This window comes from Cololabis saira, chromosome 21 (assembly GCF_033807715.1).
Source record: "Cololabis saira isolate AMF1-May2022 chromosome 21, fColSai1.1, whole genome shotgun sequence".
Lineage (NCBI taxonomy): Eukaryota > Metazoa > Chordata > Actinopteri > Beloniformes > Belonidae > Cololabis > Cololabis saira.
The window spans coordinates 31,186,641-31,213,552 of record NC_084607.1 but is presented as its reverse complement, the minus strand read 5'-3'; the positions used below and the strand labels follow the sequence as shown (position 1 = coordinate 31,213,552).

Sequence of the window (26,912 nt, the reverse complement as noted above, 5' to 3'; positions counted from 1 at the left end):
GAAGGAAAGAAAGAAGGAAGGAAGGAAGGAAGGAAGGAAGGAAGGAAGGAAGGAAGGAAGGAAGGAAGGAAGGAAGGAAGGAAGGAAGGAAGGAAGGAAGGAAGGAAGAAGGAAGGAGGGAGCAGGAGGAAAGAAGGAAGGAAGGGAAAAAAGAAGGAAGGAAGGTAGAAAGGAAGGAATGAAGAAAACAAGGAAAGAAGGAAGGAAGGAAGGAAGGAAGGAAGGAAGGAAGGAAGGAAGGAAGGAAGGAAGGAAGGAAGAGAAAAAGGAAGGAAGGGAGAAAGGAAGGAAAGAGGAAGGGAGAAGGAAGGAAGGAAGGAAGGAAGGAAGGAAGGAAGGAAGGAAGGAAGGAAGGAAGGAAGGAAGGAAGGAAGGAAGGAAGGAAGGAGGGAAGGAAGGAAGGAAGGAAGGAAGGAAGGAAGGAAGGAAGGAAGGGAGAAAGGAAGGAAAGAGGAAGGGAGAAGGAAGGAAGGAAGGAAGGAAGGAAGGAAGGAAGGAAGGAAGGAAGGAAGGAAGGAAGGAAGGAAGGAAGGAAGGAAGGAAGGAGGGAAGGAAGGAAGGAAGGAAGGAAGGAAGGAAGGAAGGAAGGAAGGAAGGAAGGAAGGAAGGAAGGAAGGAAGGGAGAAAGGAAGGAAAGAGGAAGGGAGAAGGAAGGAAGGAAGGAAGGAAGGAAGGAAGGAAGGAAGGAAGGAAGGAAGGAAGGAAAGAGGAAGGGAGAAGGAAGGAAGGAAGGAAGGAAGGAAGGAAGGAAGGAAGGAAGGAAGGAAGGAAGGAAGGAAGGAAGGAAGGAAGGAAGGAAGGAAGGGAAGAAAGAGGAAGGGAGAAGGAAGGAAAGGGCAGGAGGAAAGAAGGAAAGAAGAATTGGGTCATTTTGACCTGAAGACAGTACACGGGTTAAAAAAACCCTATAAAACAAATCGGATCATGGTGAACGATTGTTTTCCTGCAATCCAAAATAAAGTAAATTAAATGTTAAATGTTTGGAATGTGTTATATATCCATAGATGCTTTCCTTATTATCTTTTCCTTCCAACAGGAATTCCAGAAATGGGAATTACTGATACACTTTTTATGAATGGTGATTAATTATGATTAACTGACAGTTAGACTAAAACTAATCTAATTAAATATGAGCGTCTGCTGCTGCCACAGCCGCTGTTTCTTGTTTGTTTGTTTCTTTGTTGTTGTTTGTGTACGGTATTCTTGTCTGTGCTGTAAGCGGGGGCCGGGGATTTGTTTGTGCATGTAATCTGGTTATTCGTCTGCTTTGTGTTGAAGTTGTTGGCGGCTCCTGCCTGCTTTGTTCTACACCGCTTTGTAGCACGCTGGGAATGCAAGCGGTTAAGGTTTGTGCCTGTGCTCGGCTCACTGTTATGCATGTCAGGCTCACTGCCGTCCAATTCACCTGAGGCTCAGGAGCCAACGGCCAGGAGGACCTGAGCAAAACACACACAAAACCGCTCATGCACCTCCTCAAATTGGCTTTCTTTGAGCTCATTGTGTCTTTTTTCCTCCTCATTTGAGATCACAGGATTTTCTTTTCAGGTAGCATCTGTTCCCTGTCACTGTCATTCTCAGTCTTCACTCCAACTTCTACAGTCTCTCTCTGTCTCTCTCTCTGGTACTCTGTTTTACCTTTGTTCATTAATCTCTGTTTTTCTCTATTGACCTGTCTGACTATTTCCATTTCATCTCTCCGTGGTCTGAGTTGTTTCCCCCCCTCTCTCTCTGTCTCTCTGTGGTCAGAGTTTCACGCATGCATGCACAGACACTTGCCTGTCAAGGACAGAGGGGGTTTACCTCCATGCAGCTTCCCAATCTGCTCCCTACACACACCACAAACTGATCATTGCAAGGCTGCGAAAAACCATATGTGACAACAGAAACAGTAAAAAACACACCATCGCAACTTTGAAAACTTTTCATTCTCTTCTGACAACACTCTCCAGTTCCAGCGTGTCTGCCTTTCAACCTTTACCAGAAGTAAACAAGAAGGTCTCTTACAGTGAGGGTGGGGATGGCTGCGACGAGCGAGTAGATGAGCACCGGTGGGATCTTGCTGCCTCCGTCCGGACCCGGGTAGGGCTTGGAGAAGGTCTTGTCGTAGCAGAAGAAGCCCTGGACGTGCACGGGGAAGGTGTCCGTGTACTCAAAGTAGTACGCCAGCAGCACCGTCCCGGCCATGATCACCAGCTGGAAATAGAACATTATATCCCCCGGTTAGAGAGCAAGCCAGCGAGGGGTGAAGCACAGGAGGTGGAGGCAGAGGAGGATGAAGAGAGGAAGAGGGGAGAATCAAGTCCCTGTTCCTCTCAGTCACGGGGAGATGCATATGAAACACTGAATCAGAGGGAGGCAGAGTGAGACGCTCCGTTTTTTTTAGATCCAAAATAGAAAAACAGGAGGGAAGGAAAAGGACGCGGGAGCTGCTTCTTCAAGGGATGAACTAAAAAAAGGGGTTTAGCGGCTCTACAAGCAAGCAAAAGCAGTGAGCGGTAAAAAGAGAGTACGAACACAAGACGGCATTGGAGCGAGATGGACGGAGAGGAAGGGATGAGGGAGGGGGAGGAAGGGGGAGCTGGTACTCAAAGTCTACTACAGTTGAGCTGTGGGTGTGTTTGCAGACGCCGCGTGTGCGTGTCCCTGAGTGTGCCGAGCAGAAATGTGTGTGGCGAAGCATGTGCAGGCTGGAGGGAGAGAGGGTTCCTGCAGACACGTGCTCGGCAAAAGTTCCTCAAATACTTCCACCAACTTCTACACCCCTGTGTTTTTGACCAGTGTAAAGATCAGCTGAGTAAATGTGGTTGGATGAGTTAGTTAGTAAAAAATAAATAAATAAATGAATGCAAAAATAAAAAGGGCTTTTGATCGTACTTTTAAGTACCCTTTATTAGGGCCCGAGCACTTACGGACCTATTGTATGAGTTTTTTTTGTTATCCTCATTTTTCTTCCGATGAAATGAGGGTCTTTTTGCCCGCCTAAACGTGCCCCAAAAGTCACCAAATTTTGCACCAAGCCAGGCCTGGCGAAAAATGTGATATTTAATGGTTTGCATTAATGGGCGTGGCCTAATGGCTCAACAGCGTCCCCTAGAAAACTTTGTGCCTCTATCCCCACAATACGGTTTGACGTACATGCATGAAAGTCGGTACACACCTGTATCATGTCGAAACTTAAAGAAAAGTCTCTTGGCGCCATGGCCGAAACCGAACAGGAAGTCGGCCATTTTGAATGAATCCTGCGACGATGCGCATTACTTTTTTCAGACACCAAAAAGCGTGTCCCCCCTTCATCTGATCGGTTCATATTTGATAGTTCCTACTTTCTACAATAACTTTGAATGGTTTGACATAAAGAGTCGTGGGTGGTGTCATCGGACTCGGCATTGAGTCCTTGAACATAATTGTGCAAATTATCCCCGCCCCTTCTTCTGATTGGTCAATATCTGATAGTTCCTACATTCTGCCATAACTTTTGAATGGTTTGATATAGAGACTCGTGGCTGGTGTCATCCACTAAATGTCCAGGCCTGAAGAATCAGTCATACAAGCTTCCACTGCAGCCTGAACGTGCACAAGGGTGCGAGGGCCCGTTCATCGCTGCTTGCAACATTAATTTTTTTTGCTTTTCAAATCAATTTTTGACCTTTTTTTGAGTTTGCATCAGCTAGAAAACACGTCAACAGTTCCAGGGATTTACAGTATATGTTGTGTTTTGTATTAAGCCAGAATGTTCAGCTGTAAAATAAAATAGATTTATGTCATAATCATCCATCCATCCATCCATTATCTATACCCGCTTTATCCTTTGCAGGGTCACGGGGGTCTGCTGGAGCCTATCCCAGCTGATTACAGGTGAGAGGCAGGTTCACCCTAGACAGGTCACCAGTCCATCACAGGGCTATGTCATAATCTCTTTTTCATAATAAACATCATCAACATTCAGGGATCATGTTGGCTGAGAATAATTACCCTTGAACTCCTTCTCTAATAAAACACCAAGCTAGGATTTTATTCTGCCTGCCTGTTGCATCATGTGAGTCTCTTTATTCATTATCACACAATTACTGTTCCCTGGAGGTGGACAGAGCCGTGGACCTCACCCCGACTAGCCTGTTTAGTAGTCCCATCTATCCACTGTTAGAGTCAGACATAGTTGGAAAATTACAGCATTTCTAAATCTAGCTTTCATACTCTCGATTTGAACTAAGGGTGCTTTCAGACCTGTGGCCCGTTTGTTTTGTTCCGATTCAGGGGCTAAATCGATACAGTTGTTTCGTTTTTGGTTTGTGGCGTTTGTGTTCACAAGGCAAATGTCTGTAGTGGTTCAAACTCCAACTGTTCTCTCATTGGTCAGAAATGAACGCGGAAGGAGTTTCCTCTTCTGTACCCCGGGAAAAACAACAATGGGTATGAGTGAGTTGTGTCGGTTGCTGTGTGGATTCTGTTCTCACTGCAAACGAACCGCTCCAGGTCTGGAATGGAAGCGAGCTGAGACCACCTCTCCTAGGATCTCGATTTGCTTGTTTTGTCCCACATCCGAGGGCGATTTCTGTGTTCACATATACCAAACAAACCGATCTTTAGAGGGAAACGCTCCCTGTTTCACTGCTCCAAACGGGACAGGTGTGAAAGCACCCTAAATCAATCGGGATTTCGTCAAAGTGTCTTTTCAGGTTAAGATGATTTACTGTACAGAAACATGATATGTAACATTTTGGAATTACACTCATTTTAAGCAAATAATCTAATTTTTTAGGGGCAGAAGTATCAGATCTAGTTCTTAGATTCAGATTCAGACGACTATATTAATCCCTTTGGGAGGTTCCCTCTGGGAAATTGACATCTCCATCTCACACACTCAGCACTGACATATTCAAATAAAACACCCCAGAAACCAAACACCCATATAAAAATTTAAATTAAAATTAAAGCTGCAAGCAGCGATGAACGGGCCCTCGCACGTGCAATTTTCACCAATAAAGGTCAAGGACTCAAAACTAAGTCCGATGACACCACCCACGACTCTCTATATCAAACCAATCAAAAGTTATGGCAGAAAATAGGAACTATCAAATATCGACCAATCAGAAGAAGGGGCGGGGCTAATTTGCACCAATTATGGTCAAGGACTAAAAACCATGTCCGATGACACCACCGACGAGTCTTTATGTCAAACCATTCAAAAGTTATTGCAGAAAGTAGAAACTATCAAATATGGGCCAATAAGATGAAGGCGCTTTTTGGCGTCTATCGTCGCCACTGTAACGCTTTTGACTGAGAAAAGTAACGCCCATTGTCGCAGGATCGAAACACACATTTTGATGTATAACACACCTGGGTGCACGTTACTGTTCGGCTGAAGAAACGTCCGAAGAAATGGAATAAATTTTGCCAAAATTACACAATTAATTGAAAATGGCCGACTTCCTGTTCGTTTCGGCCATGGCGCCAAGAGACTTGTGACATGATACGGGTGTGTACCAATTTTCGTGCATGTACATCAAACCGTATTGTGGGGCTTGAGGCACAAAGTCTTCTAGGGGGCGCTGTTGAGCCATTAGGCCACGCCCATTAATGCAAACCATTAAATATCAAATTTTCCCCCAGGCCTGGCTTGCATGCAAAATTTGGTGACTTTTGGGGCACGTTTAGGGGGGCAAAAAGGCACTAATTTCGTCGGAAAAATAAAAACGAGAAAAATTCCTACGGATACAATAGGGCCTTCGCACTGTCAGTGCTCGGGCCCTAATAAAAAGTGCAGTGCCACAAATAGAATTATATGAATAGAAAAGAAATAAGTGTTATGAAATATTGCAGTTATTACACTGTCCTGGTTATTGCACAGTCCGGTTTGTTGTTGGTCAGACTGACCCCCCACAGTTGGCCCTCCTCCCCCCCAGTGAGGAGTTGAACAGACGTGGGAACAGCCGTGGTTAAATAGAATATGTAATATCTTATTATAAAAAAAAATGCACAAACTCACGAGTATTCAAATTTCTGGAAAATCTTTAAAGAATCCCAGAATCCTTCCCTTGGCGAAGGAAAGCTTCTTCTCAGCAGAAGTCAAACGTACTCTGCAGAATGTGGGTGCATCATAACCAGAACTGCCAATCAAGAGATGGCCTCATGAATTTTCATTGACATTACTTCCCGACAAGGTGTAAAGCTCTGGTAACGTTTAAGTGCAGGGAAGCCGGATCAGCCCTCCGTGTTAAGGAATCAAGCTCTTTGGACAGATTAAACCAGGATAAACTTGCATCAGAATGATGGGAAGAGGAAAGTGTGGCGACGGGAAGTGTGGCGACACTGAACGTTGATGATGTAACTGCTGACAACAGCAAGTAGCAAGATTGTTTTATGCTGCACTCTGCTCTCTTTCAGCCAAATGCTACAAAACTGATGAGATGAGTCTGCACACTGCCGATGGATAATGATCCTAAACATACTGTGGAAGCATATCGAAACTTTTTGAAGACAAAAAAATGGAATGTTCAATGATGGCGAAGTCAGTCGCTTCATCTCAACCCACTAGAGCAGCTTTTCACTAAAGACTAAAGTGAAGGCAGAAAGACCCACAAACAGCAAAGATGGCAGCTGTGAAGCTCTGGGAAAGCATCGGGTGATGTCCGTGGGCTCCAGTCCTTAGGACTCTCATTCAAAAATGAATAATTATGTTATATTTGCATTTATATCACATGTCCAAGTACTTTTGATCCCTTCGAAATAGAGGCACTTTGTCTAAAACGGATTAAATTCCTAAATGCTGAAAGCCATGTGTGGCAAGGTGCGTGCCACGGGGGCCCGACCGAAGGACGGAGAGGACACAGAGTTTCGTTCAGACCCTTTTATTTCTCACCCAAAACGTGCAGAAACACACACAGCTCCTCAGCAGCAGCCTCCTCCTGAGTCTCTCAGTCCTCTTTATCAAGGCTGGCAGGTTGGAGAGGCTGATGGGACACACCTGTGTGATTGCTGAGTGGTTGCAGCCACTCCAACCTGCCACACCATGTTTTTGTAAAAGCTCCTAAATTAAAATCAACAACTCGTACACATTTATCTGTGCACCAAGGGTCTGAGGGTAACACATTTTTGATTGTCTGGATGTACTCTACATGCACTGGAGTTGATTTTGACTCTGACTAAGGCTGAAAGTTGTGACTCTGATCATATCTTGGTTGTTTCATTTCAAACCTTGGTGTGCACAGGGAAATCACAAATATGGTGTTGTCCAAATACATCTGGATCCAACTGTTCTTTCAGTTCTTAGACTCGTTTGGTTCAGTTATTGCAGAAGGACGGAATCAAAGTTGGGTCAAACATGGCAAACACATCTCTCTTAAGTACCAAACAGTGATATGTTTGATTAGTAGTTTATGGGTATGTCAAAGGGGTTAGCGAGGGGCAACCCAAAGAGTCAGAGACAACCACCGTCGAGGGTTGATGCAAAGCTTGCTTGCTTCTCTCGTCTGGAATCATCTTCTAGTTTCCACCATTTCTGATTTCAAACTCTTAAAAACTTTCAAAAACTACTTTGTCTTGTTTAACTTTTTTAAAACTATTGTGAATTCTGTCCAAACAGATTTGCAACAAATAATAAATAGCTCACTTCAATCAGGCACATTTCCTAAACCCCTATTGAGCCACTCTTAAAAAAGAGAACGCTGGATGCTTCCTTGTCTTCCTTTTATAGCTAAAATCGTTGAGAAATCGTTTTTTAATCAACTTAGCAATTACTTGAACTCAAATGGACTTTTTGGCAAATTTCAATCAGGTCTCTTATTAGAGTGTTAAATAACATAAGGTTGAACACTGACTCAGGCAAAGTGTCAGTTCTGGTCTTGTTGGATCTCTGGGCTGCATTTGACACTTTGGATACCAGTATATTGTTGAACAGGTTGGAAACTTGGGCAGGACTCAGAGGAACAGTCCTAGAATAGTTCAGGTCCTACTTGGAGGAGCGAAGTTATTTTGTGACCATTGAAAATGATGAATCCGATCGAGTGGCTATGACATGTGAAGTTTCTCAGGGGTCAGTTCTTGGACCCCTTCGGTTCAGTCTTTATATGCTGCCTTTAGGTCAAATTCTGCAGAACTCTAATGTAGACTATCACAGTTACGCAGATGACACACAGATATATCTATCACTGTCCCCAGATAACTACAGTCCAATAGAGTCCAATGTGTCACTGTTTAAAGCAAGTAACAAATGAACTAGAATTTCCTTCAATTAAATCAGGACAAAACTGAGGTCATTGTTTTTGGAAATAAAGAGAAGAGGATTGCTGTCAGTAAACATATCGAGTCACTCTCTCTTAAAACTAAGGACCAAGTCCGAAACCTTGGCGTACCGATAAACTCAGATCTGACCTTCAGCTGTCATATCAAATCAATCCCCAAAACAGAATTCTCTCAGCTTCAAAACATATCCAGAGTGAAGGCTTTCATGTCCCAAACAGACCACAAGAGAAATTGATTCATGCTTTCATCTCATGTAAACTCGCCTACTGTAATGGTCTGCTGACTGGACTTCCCCAAAAAAGCATTAAACAACTGCAGCTCATCCAGAATGCTGCAGCTCGAGTTTTACCCCAGAACTAAGAGATCAGAGCACATTGACTCCCGGTCAGCTATAGAATAGATTTTAAAGTTCTGCTACTGGTCTACAAATCACTTAATGGTTTAGAACCAGAATATATGAATGACATTGTTGGGCCACAGTCCTACAGTATGTGGTTGTGACTATGTGATTATGTGAATTTCAGCTTTAAGGCCCAGTTCTGGGTCTTGGACTGAGACCAGCCTCGATTTTTTTGACACCTGGCTGCATGGCTTTGAGAACAAAGGAATTTGGAAAAACTTGTAGTCTGCTGAGGGGGCGGGGCCAGGAAAAGGTGCGCATGAGATGATGCACGTACAGTAAACTACAGTAAAGCGGCCGCGGGCCTGTTTACTGTACGTCAGCACAGTGGATGAATAGAGATGGCTTCCTTCCCGTCAGCGTCTTCGTCCCGAGTGGACGTCTCCGTCCTCCGACTCTTCTCCCCTCCGAGTTCCTCTTTGCACGAGGGACTGTTGCGCTTCGCCAGGACAACCCCAGCTCAATCAGCGCGACCGCGCATCAGCCCAGGAGCGCCCCGCCAGCTGACTCATGCGACCCACACACTCACCAGCGGTAAAATGGATTTACCCGCGACGTCCCGACAACAGGGACGGGGGATCCGTGCTCAAAGAGGAGCCGTGACCGGTCGCGACTTCTGGTAAAGGGGAATCGCCCGGCTGCTCGCAATGCTGCTTGTCTTCTTTTGTTCTCAGAGTCAGGACGAGGGGAAAGACGGAAGCCGCTCTACTGAGCAGTAGGAGTGTTAAACCAGTGCCTTTGTGAACCGGGACTGAACCGAGAGTTCCGACCACTCCAAAACCAACCCACAGTAAGAGGCTTGTGTCTGGGCAGAGTTAGTTTAAAGCGGTTAACGTTGATTTTGTTTGCGGTTGTTTGCTTTGTATAATACTGTATAACGCGCCGACGGGCTCTCATGCAGACCGGCGGCTGTTGCGTCTGTGCAATCCGTACTACGGTTTCCCATCAAAGCTTAGAGCAGGGGTGGTGGTTCAACCCCAGACTCTGGCTCCTGAGTGGAAAACTGTAGGATGATAAATGGTACCGGCAGTTAGAAATCATGCCTGTTTTTCCCACAGCTGCTGGTGTGATTATCTGCAGTGTTGTTTGCTTATTTTTGTGTGGCGCGCCGACGGTCTCTCATGCAGACCGGCGGTCGTTACGTGTATATTTTACTGTGACTGTCCTTTCCTTCCTTCTCATTAACCCACACGGCCAGTTAGTACTTAGACCACTAGGCCTCCAACACTCCCAGTTATCTGGGTGGAGAAACCTTCCCCGTAGTTAAACAGCGTGCAACCCAGTCACCACGTGATTTAGTCAGCCATCTTTTCCTTTTCCTTCCATCATGTGTATGTTAGATCCACGTGACGTTATCTCGCCATTTTGTTTTTTGTTTGGTCCACGTGTTGTGAAGGGGTCCGCCATTTTGTTAGGCTTACGTGGCGCTGTTCGCCATTTTACTTTTGGTCTAAGTAACGTTGTCCGCCATTTTCCCTTTGGTCACGTGACGTGGCGTGGCCAGCCATCTTGGCTATACGTCCACGTGACATGACGTTGTTCTAAACCACACACACACACACACACACACACACACACACACACACACACACACACACACACACACACACACACACACACACACACACACACACACACACGCGCGCGGATGATCGGAAGCTTTGTGTTTATGTTTAGTTAGTGTTGTTTTTGCGTAGTTTAGCCATCAGAATTTATCCGAAGTGTTGTTTTACCATCTTCTTGACACTTGTGTAAATAAATTCTGATTAATTTGAATGAGAGAAGTTGTTTGTGATTATTTTACACATATGTGTCACAACTGCTCGGACTCCTTACTTCACTATTATTCTGTAGCATAACTTACCTTGCGGTTTAGTTATCATTTTCCTGATTACATCAGGTGGTGCCCCGTTTTGATTACGTCATTTTGAAGATTCAATTTGATAAATAATCTTCTTTATTAATTAATAATAATTGTCGAAGGACAATCATGAATAACTCTTGGATAACAGCACCCCCTCTGTGGCACAACACATGTTAGTAGAATATAAACCCAGTAGGGCTCTGAGATCTCCTGACTTAGGTCAGACAGGTGAGCCCAGAGTTCAAACCAGACATGGTGAAACAGCTTTTAGCTGTTATGCTGCACGCATCTGGAATAAGCTAGCAGCTGAACTGAAATCAGCCGCAACCATGAACATTTTTAAATCTAGGTCAAAAAAACTTCTCTTCTTCTGTGCTTATGATAATACACGTTAAATTTTAATCGTTTGCACTGTATGTCCTTTTAATGATTTTAAAGCAAATTGTTAAAAATTGTTCTAATGCTTTTTTTCTTTCTTTCTCTTTCTTTGAAATTTATTTTCTATTTATGATTTTAATATAATGTTATGCTTACGTAAAGCACTTTGCACTTTGCCTTGCTTTGACTTGCCTTGCCTTGTTTAAATCTGTAAAAAAAACGTAGAATTTGTGTTTGAGTTTAAGAAAGACAGATAAATCAAAAGTGACCTTTAACACAAGTTTCAAAAGCGGCTTATTCTGCTCCATAAAATATAATCATGATAGTGAAAAATAATGTAACTTCTAAGTGTATAGTTTTTGGCACATGGCATGGTCAGACAGCCCCTGACGACCAGACGGATGCAGCAGCATCTCCAACAGAGACATCCGCTGTCTGCAGCACCGGTCTCTCCTCGACGGCCCCTCAGCAGTCTCACCTGCTCTGACTTTACCACTCAAAGATATTCTTTCATGCTTCAGAACTCCAAACAGCACGAACTGGACCTTTTATTCAGAAAACGAGATTGAACTAAGATATTACAAAATCAGAGAAAGCTGAGAAAGCAGTTTTAAAATTCTGTCTCCTCTACTGGATGTCGAAACTTTAAACTCTGAGTTACTCTTAAAAAAAAAAAACTCTCTCTCACTTCGTGGATGCAACTTCCTTGGTGGGATGGTTATTCATCATTAATAACGGTAATTATAGTCCATTTATATTAAAGAGCAAGAGTATTGTCATGGCGAGTGTAGTAATAACATGTGACATTTGAAAAAAATAAAATAATGCGTGGTAAGAAAACTCAAATATCCTATCTCAAAAAATGTGAATATTCTGGGAATCTTAATCTTAAACTGTAAGACATAATCAGCAATATTAAAATAATAAAAGGCTTGCAATTTTTCAGTTGATTTGTAATGAATCCAGAATGTATTACATTTTTTTTTTTTTTAATTCCATTACAGAAAATAAAGAACGTTATCACAATATTCTAATTTTCTGAGACAGTCCTGTATTTTTGATAAATGTAATTAATTCAATAAACACATTAATATATAAAAGGGCGTCATCTAGCTACTCTAATGTGCATGATTTGCAACTTCCCAGCCTGTTGTCATGGCCCCTGGCCAACACAAGTCTGTTTGTGCTGCAGGAGGAAGGTAAGCGCTCACAACAGTCCATGTTCCTCGTGTTCTAGAAGATGCACAGGCAACGCTGTAGATGCTTTGTTTTTTTCTGACACATTTTTTAATGAAACTAGTCACTTATGTGAAGAAACACGTCTTAACTAGAAAAGACAGCTTGGTGTTTTACTACCTGCCCCACCAACCGTCACACATATACACACATGCAACACATCAATACGTGTCCTGCACAAACGTCCACCGCGATGGTTAGAGAGGAACAGCCAGGTGTTGAAAAATACAGATTGGGACCTGTTGTGTTTAACAGGTTTCTTTGTTTTATTCCTTCTAATTCCTGTCAAATACCCCTTCATCCTAGTTTCCCTTGAGAGAGGCATGCCTTGAATCTGTGGTTGTCATGGTGAGGAGATGACTGCCTCATAATGCTCTTTATTACTCCTCTGTATTTCTGTGTCAACATTGTGTTAAACAGACCACTCTTCCGTCGGGGGGGTTGTTTATGATGCTGCATACACTGCAAAAACTCTAAATCTTACCAGGAATATTTATCTTATTTCTAGTTAAAATGTCTAATTTTTAGTAAAACAATCTCATTACACTTAAAACAAGACTCATCACTCGAAAAATAACTTGTTATTTGACCATTTCCACCTGTTTCAAGTAAATTTTCACTTGAAATAAGTAGAAAAATCTGCCAGTGGGACAAGATTTATCTTCTCATTACAAGCAAAAAAATCTTGTTCCATTGGCAGATTTTTCTACTTATTTTAAGTGAAAATCTACTTGAAACAGGTGGAAATTGTGGAAAATGTTTTTTCTGGTGATGAGCCTTGTTTTAAGTGTAATGAGATTTTTATTTGACTAAAAATGAGACATTTTAACTAGAAATAAGACAAATATTCTTGTCATTAACAGAAAAATAACTTGTTATTTGACAATTTCCACCTTTTTCAAGTAAATTTTCACTTGAAATAAGTAGAAAAATCTGCCAGCGGGACCAGATTTATCTTATTTTCAGTGATGAGTCTTGTTTTAAGTGTAATGAGATTTTTTTTTCCTAAAAATGAGACATTTTAACTAGAAATAAGACAAATATTCCTGGTAAGATTTTGAGTTTTTGCAGTGTACTTTCTGGTCAGAGGCTGCAATGGCAGAATGCCACTTTGTTAATCTGTATTTTCTCGTGTGTGTGCGTTCGAGGGCGTGATCTTGGAAGCTCTTTAATGAGTACGTTGGGGGAGAGGAGGTGTTTTCTGAGCATGACTCATAGAGCGCTCCCTTGTTTTGCTGTCTGATACCGCGCCGCCCCTCCCCTGCGTTTACCCAGCGGTTTGCGACTGGCTCTGACTCACCCTGGTGATTGCCAAACTGACGAATCACTTGTAACTCACGGTGACGCTTTAACATAAGCAACACGCTTCTCTCCGCCTTGTCCTCTTGTACATTCAAATCTACTGACCTTTAAACAGAAAACAAAAACAAAGCTTTTTTGCTTGAAAGTCATCTTCTGATGGAAGCAACAAAAACTATTCATGCATAAGTGTGTCATAGAATTGTGTGTAAATTTAGCAGCTTTAAAAACCTTGAAAATGGTGAATTACTGAAATTATTCCCCGTACAATCATTCAAAAGTTGGGATTCTGATCATTCCGTTGTTAGCGTTATTGTCACCCGGCATGGAGGTGACAGCAGCATATTCACACTTTGACACCTCTGTTCCCTGCCTCCCCTTTAGCACGCCTCGACACTTTCCTCTCTGCTCTGTTGTGCATTTCACTTTCCGTTTCCTCTCTCTCGACTGCATTAAAAGAAAAACGAGCACCGGAAAAAAGGCACACCGTGAACCCGGCCTACATCGATCTACTTGAGATCGGAGACGGAAGGGCAAATCAATGACCAAGAGGGAGAAATAAAGTAGCAGCTTGTCAAGATGAAAGGTCACATGAAAACACTGGGAGTTTTGAACTGTCACAAGATGTCACTGGGGTGTGAAAAGTGAATGAACATGGAAGAGTGTTTTTTCTTCTATTCTTAAGCCTCTCGCGATGTCATCATCTTCCTTTGAGACCCGTCCTTGTGTCATCCCCTCATGCCTGTCAGATTATCAAGGCGTCAGAGCGCCGCCTTTCATTATGCACTGACGTAAAGCCACCTAAACTATTTCATGTCTATTTCTATTTCATATTTTAAACAGTCATCTTCACCTGAACAGGTCAGTCAAGGTTTTTGTTTCCCACCGACTGAAGTGAGGTGTTGGAGAAATGACTGGTCAGTCATCAGAAGAGCATTCAAGTGCTCATCATGGATGTTTTATCACAAACATTACAATTGTTTTTAATTAACAGGCCCATTAATTAGGGCCCGAGCACTTACAGTGCGAAAGCCCTAATGTATCTGTAGGAATTTTTTTTTTCCTCGTTTTTATTTTTCTCGTTTTTATTTTTCCGAAAAAATGAGGGCCTTTTCGCCCCCCTAAACGTACCCCAAAAGTCACCAAATTTTGCATGCAAGCCAGGCCTGGCGAAAAATTTGATATTTAATGGCTTGCATTAATGGGCGTGGCCTAATGGCTCAACAGCGCCCCCTAGAAAACTTTGTGCCTCAAGCCCCACAATACGGTTTGACGTACATGCACGAAAATCGCTACACACCTGTATCATGGCACAACTTAAAGAAAAGTCTCTTGGCGCCATGGCCGAAACTGAACAGGAAGTCGGCCATTTTGAATTAATCGTGTAATTTTGGCACAATTCTATGCCATTTCTTCGGCCGCTTCTTCGCCCGAACCGTAACGTGCACCCAGGTGTGTTATACATCAAAATGTGCATCTCCATCCTGCGACGATGGGCTTTACTTTTCTCAGTCAAAATCGTTACTGTGGCGACGATAGATGCCAAAAAGCGCGCTCCCCCCTCATCTGATTGGTCCATATTTGATAGTCCCTATTTTCTGCCCTAACTTTTGAAATGTTTGACATAGAGAGTTGTGGGTGGTGTCATCGGACTTGGTTTTGAGTACTTGACCTTCATTGGCATGAATTAGCCCCGCCCCTTCTTCTGATTGGTCGATATGTGATTGTTCCTACTTTCTGCCATAACTTTTGAATGGTTTGACATAGAGAGTCGTGGGTGGTGTCATCCGCTAAATGTCCAGGCCTGAAGAATCTACATGCAAGTCATACAAGCTTCCACTGCAGCCTGAACGTGCACAAGGGTGCGAGGGCCCGTTCATCGCTGCTTGCAGCTTCAATTCACAATGTAGGTGAAAAAAAAAGTGAATCCTTGGTTGATTGGACTTCCAGTAGCTCGGGATCAGAGCTACGCGGCGTGGAGGAGCCTTCTGATCGCTGCTCTGGGCATTTGGATGCATTTGGTTGTTCCACAGCATCACTATGGAGTTGAGGTCTCGGCTATGACCGTGCCACTTCAAAAAGTCAGACATTTTTCTGTTTTTATTGTCTTTTACCATCAGATTTCATGTTTGTGCGTACCGTGTATTGTTGTGACGGAAATGATCGCACTTTAAGGGAAATTCATGTGAAATCCGTTTTTTTCAAAGTGGTTTGCTTGTCCTTTGTTGCAACTGTTTATGTTCAAGTTAACCTTAAAAGGAATTTTGTGCACATTAAATATTAAGAAATGACTGTGTTAAGTTGAATGCATTAAACATGAACCCAGTGGAATAAAGTGGTTCACTTTCCATAAAGTCTGATCTGATCCAACGCAACACGCTCCACCCGATAAAACACACAAGCAATTATCATTTTCACGTCTTCATTGAAAACAGATGGATGATACGTCAATGTTGGTTTGGAGTTTTCCATCTCAAGTTTCAACCAGTCACAGCTGGATTTTTTTTAATTTAAATATGGAGAGTTGTTCCCCGCGACGCTGTGCTGGGTTGAGGATATGAAGCGTTTGACCAAACATGTCCTAAAAGGTTTTTTGTTTGCTTGTTTGTTTACTGTGCAGTGCATCAAATACAGAATTTTTTGGAAGGAGAATAAAACAGAATGATAATAAACAGATGACAGACGACATGACGCCCCATCTTAAAACAAAAGCGATGTATCAAATTTACAAAATGGGTGCATGAGCAAAGTTGTAGAAATTTGAATAATTATTACATGAGACGAGAACTTGTCCACTGTCACTAAAGAGTCCTGAATTTGCTGTAAAATGTTGTTTTGTTTGCTTTTTTTTTTTTTTTGGGTGTACCACCAACAACATGAACCATGTGACCTCATGCATTTAAATTCCTTTTTGAAAATAGTGCTGAAACATCTTTGAGTCATTTAGAAAGTTTTTCTTCACATTTTCCAGGTTCTTCCAACCTTTTCTAATACTTAACTTGAACATACGTGTTGACAAACGTGGGTGGAAACCCAGTTGCTCTTGCGCCTCGTATCCGGTCCTGAACTATTAGAAACTAAAGACAGATTTAAACTCAAGGCACTTTGGTAAAGGAGGGAATTTGATCATTTCACTTTTTACAGTCCATTTAAGACATTTCCAACAATGTAGTGGCTACATATGACATTGACCGGACCATTGTGGATGTACGATAGGACACATTGTGTCTGTATCATTGTAAATGAAAGGTCTCTGGTATTAATCAAAACCGGACAATCGTGTTGATCATTATTGAAATAAAGTGGCTGCATCTGTGTTCATGTGCATCCTGAACGTTGGGCGTTCACCTGAGAACGTTCCACAACCACAGATCCGGGCTTTTTGTGGATTGTCATTATTTTTCTGGCTTAGTAAGACCAGCTTACGTACATTTAGTTTGAGACACTTGGTTAGTTTAGATCAGGGGTCGGCAACCCAAAATGTTGAAAGAGCCATATTGGACCAAAAAATCAAAAAACAAATATGTCTGGAGCCGCAAAAAATTAAAAGTCTTGTATAAGTCTTAGAATGAAGGCAACACATGCTGTATGTATCTATATTAGTTATATTAGTCTACTATCAAAATGAATAAGTTGGCTACAAATACATAAGAGTTGACATACCTGCATAAAAGCTCAACATCGATCACATCACACGACTCAACACAATCATTGAGTAGCTGGTGCTGGATTTATGTCCTTTATTTTCTGATCTGTAATGTTGCTGCCATTTTAATGGCCCTTTCCTTCACTGTCTTAGTGGAGAGAGTCTGTATTATCTCGGTTTTGTTTTTGAAATCTGCAAATATGTCTGCAAATGGTTTTCCACGCTTTATTGTCTCCTCGGTTGCAATAAAACTTGCAGCAGTAGTGGAGTTTGGAGATGCATTACACTTCTTAAATCTATTTTTGCGCTCCTCTAATTTCACCAGAAGTAATGCAATCGCACTTTTTCTCTCACTCCCAACTGGGTACTCGGCTGCAAATGTAGCATGCTTTCCCTGGAAATGTCTTTCCACATTTTGTTATTGGACAACTTCTCATAAACATTCAGGCAATGAATGCAAATGATTCAGTCCAAGAAACGTTGAATCCTCTTTTCTCCTCAGTTATTTTTCTCTTTTTCCCTTTGGGATCCATGGCCCATCACACAGCCGCCGGTTTGTTTACAACAGCCACCTGCCTGGCGCCGCCCTGCTGGTAGAAACGTGTGTCGCAGGCTCTGACGCAAATCTTAGTTTACAGAAATGTTGAAATTTAATATTTATTCTACACATTTTTACAGCATTAGAAAATGTTAAGAATGTTTGTGTCATGTTTGTCCTCCTACAGAAATCATATTAAAACAAAAAATATATTTCCCTCCCCCATCTATTTCCATTTTCAAACATTTTATAAAAAGCTCCAGGAGCCACTAGGGCGGCGCTAAAGAGATGATAGAAATAAAAGCTGCAAAGAATAACTACAAATGTCTATTGTGTAGTGTATTACAGGTATGATATGTATCAAGTATGATACAGCATAGTGGAGGATTTCATGCAGAAGGACAGCCAATGGGGTCCACCGTCAGACCTGCGGTCCATTAACACAACTTCTATCCACACACGCTACACTGCACCTGCCCAGGACGGCAGCAGTCCAGCAAGAGCGACGGACGCCCTGCAAAAACTCAAAATCTTAACAAGAATATAGTGATGAGTCTTGTTTTAAGTGTAAAGAGATTTTTTTGACTAAACATGAGACATTTTAACCCTTGTGCTGTATTTGGGTCAAAATGACCCAATTCTTCTATCCTTCTTTCCTCCTGCCATGCTCTCTCCTTCCTTCTTCCTTTCCTCTTTTCCTCCTTTTTTACCCTCCTTTACTCCTTTTTCTTCCTACCTCCCTTTCGTCATTTGTTCCTTTATTACCTTCTTTGCTTTCCCTTCCTTCTTTCCTTATTTTCTCCATTCCTTCCTTCTTCCCTCCCTTCTTTCTTTCCTTTTCTCCATTCTTTCCTTCCTTTCTCCCTTCCTTCCATCTTTTCTCCCTTCATTCCTCCCTTCCACTACCTTTCCTACTTCCTTCCTTATTTCCTTCTTTTCTCCCTTCTTTCCTCCCTTCCATCTTTTCTCCCTTCCTTACTCCCTTTCCTACTTCCTTCCTTCTTTCCTTCTTTTCTCTTTTCTCCCTTCTTACCATCTTTTCTCCCTTCCTTACTCCCTTTCCTACTTCCTTCCTTCTTTCCTTCTTTCCTTCTTTTCTCTTTTCTCCCTTCTTACCATCTTTTCTCCCTTCTTTCCTCCCTTCCATCTTTTCTCCCTTCCTTACTCCCTTTCCTACGTCCTTCCTTCTTTCCTTCTTTTCTCCTTTCTTCCATACTTCCTTCTTTCCTTCCTTCCATCTTTTCTCCCTTCCTTCATTCCTTCTTTTCTCCCTTCACCCTCCCTTAACCCAAAGACAGCACAAGGGTTAACTAGAAATAAGACAAATATACCTATAACGGAGTACTTAACGCCAATATAATATATTGTCGTACTTCACAACCAGCTGGTTCAGTAGCGGATCATATAAACATATTTTCATGAAGACTGTTTTTTCTTCTCTTTTTCTTTTCAGTTGCAGTACATACCCTCACTTAAGCCTTGTCAAGAAAATTAACCTCAGGCTGCACATTATCTTCCTCTGAAAGGGCACGGTAGTCAGCATTCCCCCTCTGAGCGCCGTCGTCATCCCACCGGAGCTACCCGATGAGTTCTTGCCCTTTTCTCAGATGAATATCCTGTTCAAACTGATATATGTGGGTATGACAATAAAAATGTCACCGTGTGTCTCTCTTTCCACTGCTCCTTGCTCCCGACTGCCTTTTAAGGTAAGACATCGCTCAGAGACCCAGAGTCTGCCTCTTCTTCCTGCCTGAAAATGTCCCTTTGGTTTCTGTCATTTCTCACTCATTTATATTAACCATGTTTTAACCATACTTTGTTGAGATCTTCCTAAATAAAATGCTGCTGCACTGTTTGACTGGCAGGGATTGTGTCAACGAGAGGCAAGGAGATGTCCGGATTCACAGGTAGTACTGGATTTGAGGGGGGATGAGGGGGGGTGGCATCCCCCCCTTAAATAAAAACGGTCCAAATCATCCCCCCTGTAAAACTGTCATCCCTCCTTTCCATCCCTTATGTCATTTCATCAATGAATGTGGTTTTACTGCTATTTCAACATTTAGAGTCATCACCACAAAAATAACACCAGAAAAATAACTTATTTGACAATTTTCACCTGTTTCAAGTAAATTTTCACTTGAAATAAGTAGAAAAATCTGCCAGTGGGACAAGATTTATCTTCTCATTACAAGTAAAAAAAAAATCTTGTTCCACTGGCAGATTTTTCTACTTATTTTAAGTGAAAATCTACTTGAAACAGGTGAAAATTGTTGTTTTTCTTCCAGTGATGAGTCTTGTTTTAAGTGTAATGAGATTTTTTTACTAAAATTAGACATTTTAACTAGAAATAAGACAAATATTCTTGTTAAGATTTTGAGTTTTTGCAGTGATCCATTTTACTTATCCTGTGAAGGACAGAGTCATATTGATAAGTTCAGAAAACTGTTTTTTATTGTTGTGTTTTGATGTATTTGATGTAAGCCCAGTGGATATTTAAAGCTTACAGAAGGCTGCATTTAACTGCTGCTATGTCATTCCTGCAGTATTTCTGCAGCTGTTTTGGTCAGTGCTATTATTTGTGATATATTATATTATTTCTAATCAGCACAAATTATCTGTCCCCATATGATAAAATCCACCATCCCCCCTGATTGTTTTTTACAACTCGAGTACTGCCAAAGACCGACGGTGAAACAGCACACGAAGGACCACAGTTCAGTGTAGATCTTAAAGGACGAATCATTCACCTCCTTTCTTCAAAGTGAAAGTGCAAACACAACATGCAGTGATAATATTAGAGGTGCACTGATCTTTGGACCAATTTCCAATAATATAAAAACTATTTGAGTCGACATCGATGGCAATATGTGCACAAAATACGACCGCACGATCTTCAGAATAAAAATACTTCACAAGCAAACGTCAATATTTTGTATTTTATGGAGACTGAAGAGATATTAAATATTGGAGTTTATTTCGGGTCAAAAGAGCCCGATTCTTTGATTTTCTCTTTGTATTCTAACAAGGCTGGAAGATAAATATGACACTTGACTTAAAAAAAAAGAAAAATACAATCCTTTTTTCTATGTGATTAATGTACGTATATTTGTTTGGTTGGAGCAAATGAAAGCACTAGGACATTGATGAGACATTAATGTACGTATATTTGTTTGGTTGGAGCAAATGAAAGCACTAGGACGTTGATGAGACATCGGCCCCAGTTAAGAACCGTCTCACGGATCATTCAAAGCCGGGAGTGATGGTGGGGAACCTCATGTTCCAGGAGGACATGTGAAACTGGGGCCCCGTTTCCACGTAGCAAAAACTGTGGTGTTTTCATGCGTTTTGGAGGTTCGTTTACACGAAAACGAAGCTCAAAGTCACCAAAAACGATCATTCCTGAATACTCCGGCCAAAGTGGAGATTTGCAAAAACTCCATCTTCACGTTTGCTTTTAAACGGAGGGAAACGGAGTTTTAGGCTTCAGAACGTCACGTTATGCCACAGAAACATCACCACACTGCAAAAACTCAAAATCTTAACAAGAATATTTGTCTTGTTTCTAGTTAAAATGTTTCATTTTTAGTCAAAAAAATCTCATTACACTTAAAACAATACTCATAACTGGAAAAAAGGGAAAATTTACTTGAAACAGGTGAACATGGTCAAATACGTTATTTATCTGGTGATGACTCTTGTTTTAAGTGTAATGAGATTTTTAGACTAAAAATGAGACATTTTAACTAGAAATAAGACAAATATTCCTGGTAAGATTTTGAGTTTTGCAGTGCAGTGTCATGTGTGTGACCTGTGTTTACAATTTGTTTGGCCACCGTCAATATTTTCTTGTATTTTACCTGTTTTTTACCTGTTTTATATTCTAAAGTCACACTTAAAAGTAACTCCACTTTATGACTTTATGCTTCTCGTTACACTGCCCCCTGTAGGTTTGGCAGCTCATAGCACCTTAACAGCTATTTATGCGGGTTCGTAAATTATGGTATTTTTCAAAACGTAGATGGGGAAATATCAGTTTTTGTAACCCGGCTATGTTTAGACGTGGCCTGAGAGTCATTGTGATCAAAGATCACCTAAATGTTTGGTGAAACCTCATCAAATCAAGAGCTGAGCAGACAGTAAGAGCATTTCAGCACACACAACCAAGGAGAACTTAAAGTTGACTTTTATCAGTCAGTCAGCTGCATTTTGTCCTGTATTTCAACAGGTGTCTGACTTATGGCGTCACACATCAATCTTTTATTCTTTAAAAGATCAATGACTGGATTTCTTCACACAGAAGACATGCGACGTCTCTTTAACAATCTTTAACGTGGGGAAACCCTCGAAGTGTCACCTCAACCAGATGAGTAAAGTGGTGGACCCCCACATGCATGTGCTGATCCTACCTGGTCAGTTAGTGGCTTTGATGGAAGAACACTGCCCTCTTCCTGCTTCATACCACAAATCTGTCAAATACATTGAACACAAGTCCCACACCAGTGGCACAGACTGTCATCAGGGGTCACGATCTTTCCTGTTTCAGTTTTTCCATCTTTGTCCTGTGGGTAGCCCCCCACTCCCCCCCATGAGGAAGCTGTTAAAACCATGTTACCTGAAAGGGCTGTGTGCTGATTCACTGGTGGAGGATTTCATGCAGAAGGACAGCCAATGGGGTCCACCGTCAGACCTGCGGTCCATTAAGACTTCTATCCACACACGCTACACTGCACCTGCCCAGGACGGCTACAGTCCAGCAGGAAGACGGAGCCCACAAGAGCCACGGACGCGAAACGGGTTTGAACAACGGACGGCATAAAAGGGAGAGAAACGAGGATTGATGAAGGGAAAAAGGAGACAGACAAAGACACGACATATGGAGATGGTGGAGAAGATAGCAAAGAGTGGACACTGCAAAAACTCAAAATCTTAACAAGAATATTTGTCTTATTTCTAGTTAAAATGTCTCATTTTTAGACAAAAAAAATCTCATTACACTTAAAACCAGACTTATCACTGGAAAAAACAACAATTTTCACCTGTTTCAAGTAGATTTTCTCTTAAAATAAGTAGAAAAATCTGCCAGTGGAACAATATTTTTTTGCTTGTAATGAGAAGATAAATCTTGTCCCACTGGCAGATTTTCCTACTTATTTTAAGTGAAAATTTACTTGAAACACGTGAAAATTGTCAAATAAGTTATTTTTCCAGTGATGACTCTTGTTTTAAGTGTAAGAGATTTTTTTGACTAAAAATTAGACATTTTAACTAGAAATAAGACAAATATTCTTGTTAAGATTTTGAGTTTTTGCAGTGCACCAAACGGGTTTAAATAACGGACGGCTTAAAAGGGAGAGAAACAAGGATTGATGAAGGGAAAAAGGAGACGGACAAAGACACGACATATGGAGATGGTGGAGAAGATAGCTAAGAGTGGACACTGCAAAAACTCCAAATCTCATTACACTTAAAACAAGACTCATCACTGGAAAAAACAACAATTTTCACGAGTTTCAAGTAGATTTTCACTTAAAATAAGTAGAAAAATCTGCCAGTGGAACAAGATTTTTTTTGCTTGTAATGAGAAGATAAATATTGTCCCACTGGTAGATTTTTCTACTTATTTCAAGTGAAAATGTACTTGAAACAGGTGAAAATTGTCAAATAACAAGTTTTTTAACTAGAAATAAGACAAATATTCCTGGTAAGATTTTGAGTTTTTGCAGTGCGCGAAACGGGTTTAAACAACGGACGGCTTAAAAGGGAGAGAAACAAGGATTGATGAAGGGAAAAAGGAGACGGAAAAAGACACAACATGTGGAGATGGTGGAGAAGAGAGCGAAGAGTGGACACTGCAAAAACTCAAAATCTTAACAAGAATATTTGTCTTATTTCTAGTTAAAATGTGTCATTTTTAGTCAAAAAAATCTCATTACACTTAAAACAAGTCTCATCACTGGAAAAAACAACAATTTTCACCTGTTTCTTTTTTTTTTTTTTTTTTTTTTAAAAGATTTTTTTGGGCTCTAGTGGCCCTTTATTGAGATGCAGACTGGAAAGGGGTAGAGAGAGAGAACAGGGGAGACACGCAGCAAAGGTGCGCGGGCTGGATTCAAACCCGCGACCGCTGCAGGAGGACTGTAGCATCAGTATATGAGCCTCCGCGCGGCCCCAATTTTCACGTGTTTCAAGTAGATTTTCACTTAAAATAAGTAGAAAAATCTGCCAGTGAAACAAGATTTTTTTTTTTGCTTGTAATGAGAAGATAAATCTTGTTCCACTGGCAGATTTTTCTACTTATTTCAAGTGAAAATTTACTTGAAACAGGTGAAAATTGTCAAATAAGTTATTTTTCCAGTGATGAGTCTTGTTTTAAGTGTAAAGATATTTTTTTGACTAAAAATTAGACATTTTAACTAGAAATAAGACAAATATTCCTGGTAAGATTTTGAGTTTTTGCAGTGCGCAAAACGGGTTTAAATAACGGACGGCTTAAAAGGGAGAGAAACAAGGATTGATGAAGGGAAAAAGGAGATGGACAAAGACACAACATATGGAGATGGTGGAGAAGAGAGCGAAGAGTGGAGAAATAAAGGAAAAGCTGGCATAGTCAAGGAAGTTGACGCTCACAAAGTTCAATTCTTGGTGGTGCTAAAGTACCTTTACTCCCCGTTAGGTTTAACCTTTGTCTTTATGGAAGTCGGGGCTTTTTTCATCCTATAAACTCAAATCACCAGCGCTGTCAACATGAAAGGCTCCCACCTTAAAGGACACTTGAACAAAAATGATTCTTACAACAGCTTAAACGTGTAAACTCGATGTTCCTGTACTTTTATGTCGGACCGTTTGCAGTCCCTTCTGCACTTATGACCATAGTACATTACTGTAATCCTCAATAATGGAGCACCTGAGCGCTGAAGCCTCATGATCAAAAACTAAATGAATAATTAAACCAGCGGCTCATCCACTTTTCCTCTGCTACATATTCCAGAATAATATATGACTGCAACATTTGATCCTAGATGACGGTAATGTTTTACTGGGAGTTAAAAAGCGCTTTCCCAACTAAGTTTGAAGCCAGAACTTCCTGTCGGTGCCAATGCAACCACCCACGCACCAAACTCCCACTTCAACCATTTCTTGTTTTATTGTTTAGCACATACACACAAACATCTACACACAAGGATTTACTCCATCCCGTGATGGAGTAAATCCTTGTGTACTAAAGACTGAATGACAAAACCTACCAGAGTGTCAAGCAGCCAAACAACTGCTTTCATCACTGTGTCATAACTGCAACAGCTTGCACACCACAGGATCATGACAGACCCTAAAGGTTCCTGGTTCAATTCCCAGCTTGTCAGTGTGGTTCCATGCACATATAAATCCAGCAATTGGCAACAATCTAGCAAAAGATTAAACTGGATGTTGAGAGAAATCCAAGTACACATGCACGAGAAGACAATTGATTATTGAGTGAGGTGCGTTCGACTCCACAATGCTAGGAGGAGCGTTGGCGTTGGCGTTCTTCTGGTACAATTAGTAATCAAGTGCGAAGGAGGACAACAACAAGCGACAAAATGGACTCTAATGATGCAGCAGCTCTGTAGATCATAGTACAGGTAAGATGCATGCAAAGTCTCCCTCTTCTTCTGTTACCGTGTTGTTGTGATGCCGATACTCTTATTATTCCCGCTCCCGCGGCTCGTCACTTCTGGAAAGGGGAGTACCAGGGCGGTCACTAGCTCGGCTAAGCGTGGGGTGCGTATACATGCTGGAATAACTCAGATTAGGACGTATTATCTGGCACTAAAAGCTCGGTCTCAAGAGCTTCAGTTCAGTTTGACTACATCCCAGCTAACTTGAGCTTCTTTATATCCTATTCCTAACCTGATCTTCTTTATATCCTAGTCCTAACCTGAGCTTCTTTATATCCTAGTCCCTAACTTCATCTTCTTTATATCCTAGTCCCTAACTTGAGCTTCTTTATATCCTAGTCCCTAACTTGAGTTTCTTTATATCCTAGTCTCTACGTAGATATGAAAACAAATGCTTTCACAGCTACAAAACTGGTTAAAGATTGTGTAAAATGTGTGTGTGTAAAATCAGAGTTTCCGTGCAGCTGAGGAAGTAGCAGAAACAGCTGACAGCTAATGATTCAGCAGCTTATCTCATTCTCTAAACACCGTCCTCTGATCATTGACTCCATCTAATTGAATCTGTGCAGCGTGGCTCCACAAAAGTCTCAGATACGACATCTCAGACTGATTCATGGTGATGCAATATTTGTTCTCTGTGTCTCTTCTTAGCCTCTGTTCACAACTTTTCAGCATGCACCACCCCCCTTGAATTTTGGTTAAAATGATGACATACACATAGATTAGGTGATAATTCTTCCAGCGGGCTTGTGCATACACAGATGATCAGAAAGAGAAAAGCGTGATAAATCCACTTTAAAAGCAGGATAAATGGCTCCCTTCTGAGAATGACTCTGAAAGTCTCGCTGCTTGTTTGAAATGAATGACAAATAGAGAAGACGGTGATTGTCAAAGGTTCAGTCGGAGTGTGTATGTGTGAAAAATGTGTATTTGGAAAAAGCAAGCAACAGAGCCAGTGGTGCATTCAGAGAAGCTTTGGACTCTGAGGTGAGCAAAGCAAAGCAAAGAAAAGAAAGAACCGTCCGTGCACATTAACCCTTGTACTGTCTTCGGGTCAAAATGACCTAATTCTCCCGTTCGTTCGTTCGTTCGTTCGTTCGTTCCTTCGTTCCTTCGTTCCTTCGTTCCTTCCTTCCTTCCTTCCTTCCTTCCTTCCTTCCTTCCTTCCTTCCTTCCTTCCTTCCTTCCTTCCTTCCTTCCTTCCTTCCTTCCTTCCTTCCTTCCTTCCTTCCTTCCTTCCTTCTTTCCTTCCTTCCTTCCTTCCTTCCTTCCTTCCTTCCTTCCTTCCTTCCTTCTTCCCTTCCTCTTTTCTCCCTTCCTTCCTTCCTTTCTTCCTTCCTTCCTTCCTTCCTCTTTTCTCCCTTCCTTCCTTCCTTCCTTCTTCCCTTCCTCTTTTCTCCCTTCCTTCCTTCCTTCCTTCCTTCCTTCCTTCCTTCCTTCCTTCCTTCCTTCCTTCCTTCCTTCCTTCCTTATTTTTTCCCTTCCTCCCTCCCTCCCTCAGTTCCTTCCTTCCTTCTTTTTTCCCTTCCTTCTTTCCTTCCTTCCTTCTTCCCTTCCTCCTTCCTTCTTTCCTTGTTTTCTCCCTTCCTTCCTTCTTTCCTTCCTTCCTTCCTTCCTTCCTTCCTTCCTTCCTTCCTTCCTTCCTTCCTTCCTTC

General features: G+C 41.6%; 1 protein-coding gene across 3 annotated transcripts in view; it reads right to left on the bottom strand.

Moving 5' to 3' along the window:
* plppr2a (phospholipid phosphatase related 2a) overlaps nt 1-26,912 on the bottom strand; it is an 80,907-nt gene that overhangs the window by 44,116 nt on the left and 9,879 nt on the right. For all 3 annotated transcript variants that reach the window (XM_061711589.1, XM_061711590.1, XM_061711591.1), the window contains exon 2: nt 2,005-2,193. In XM_061711589.1, coding sequence (XP_061567573.1) covers nt 2,005-2,193 — 189 coding nt within the window. The remainder of the gene's footprint in view (nt 1-2,004; nt 2,194-26,912) is intronic.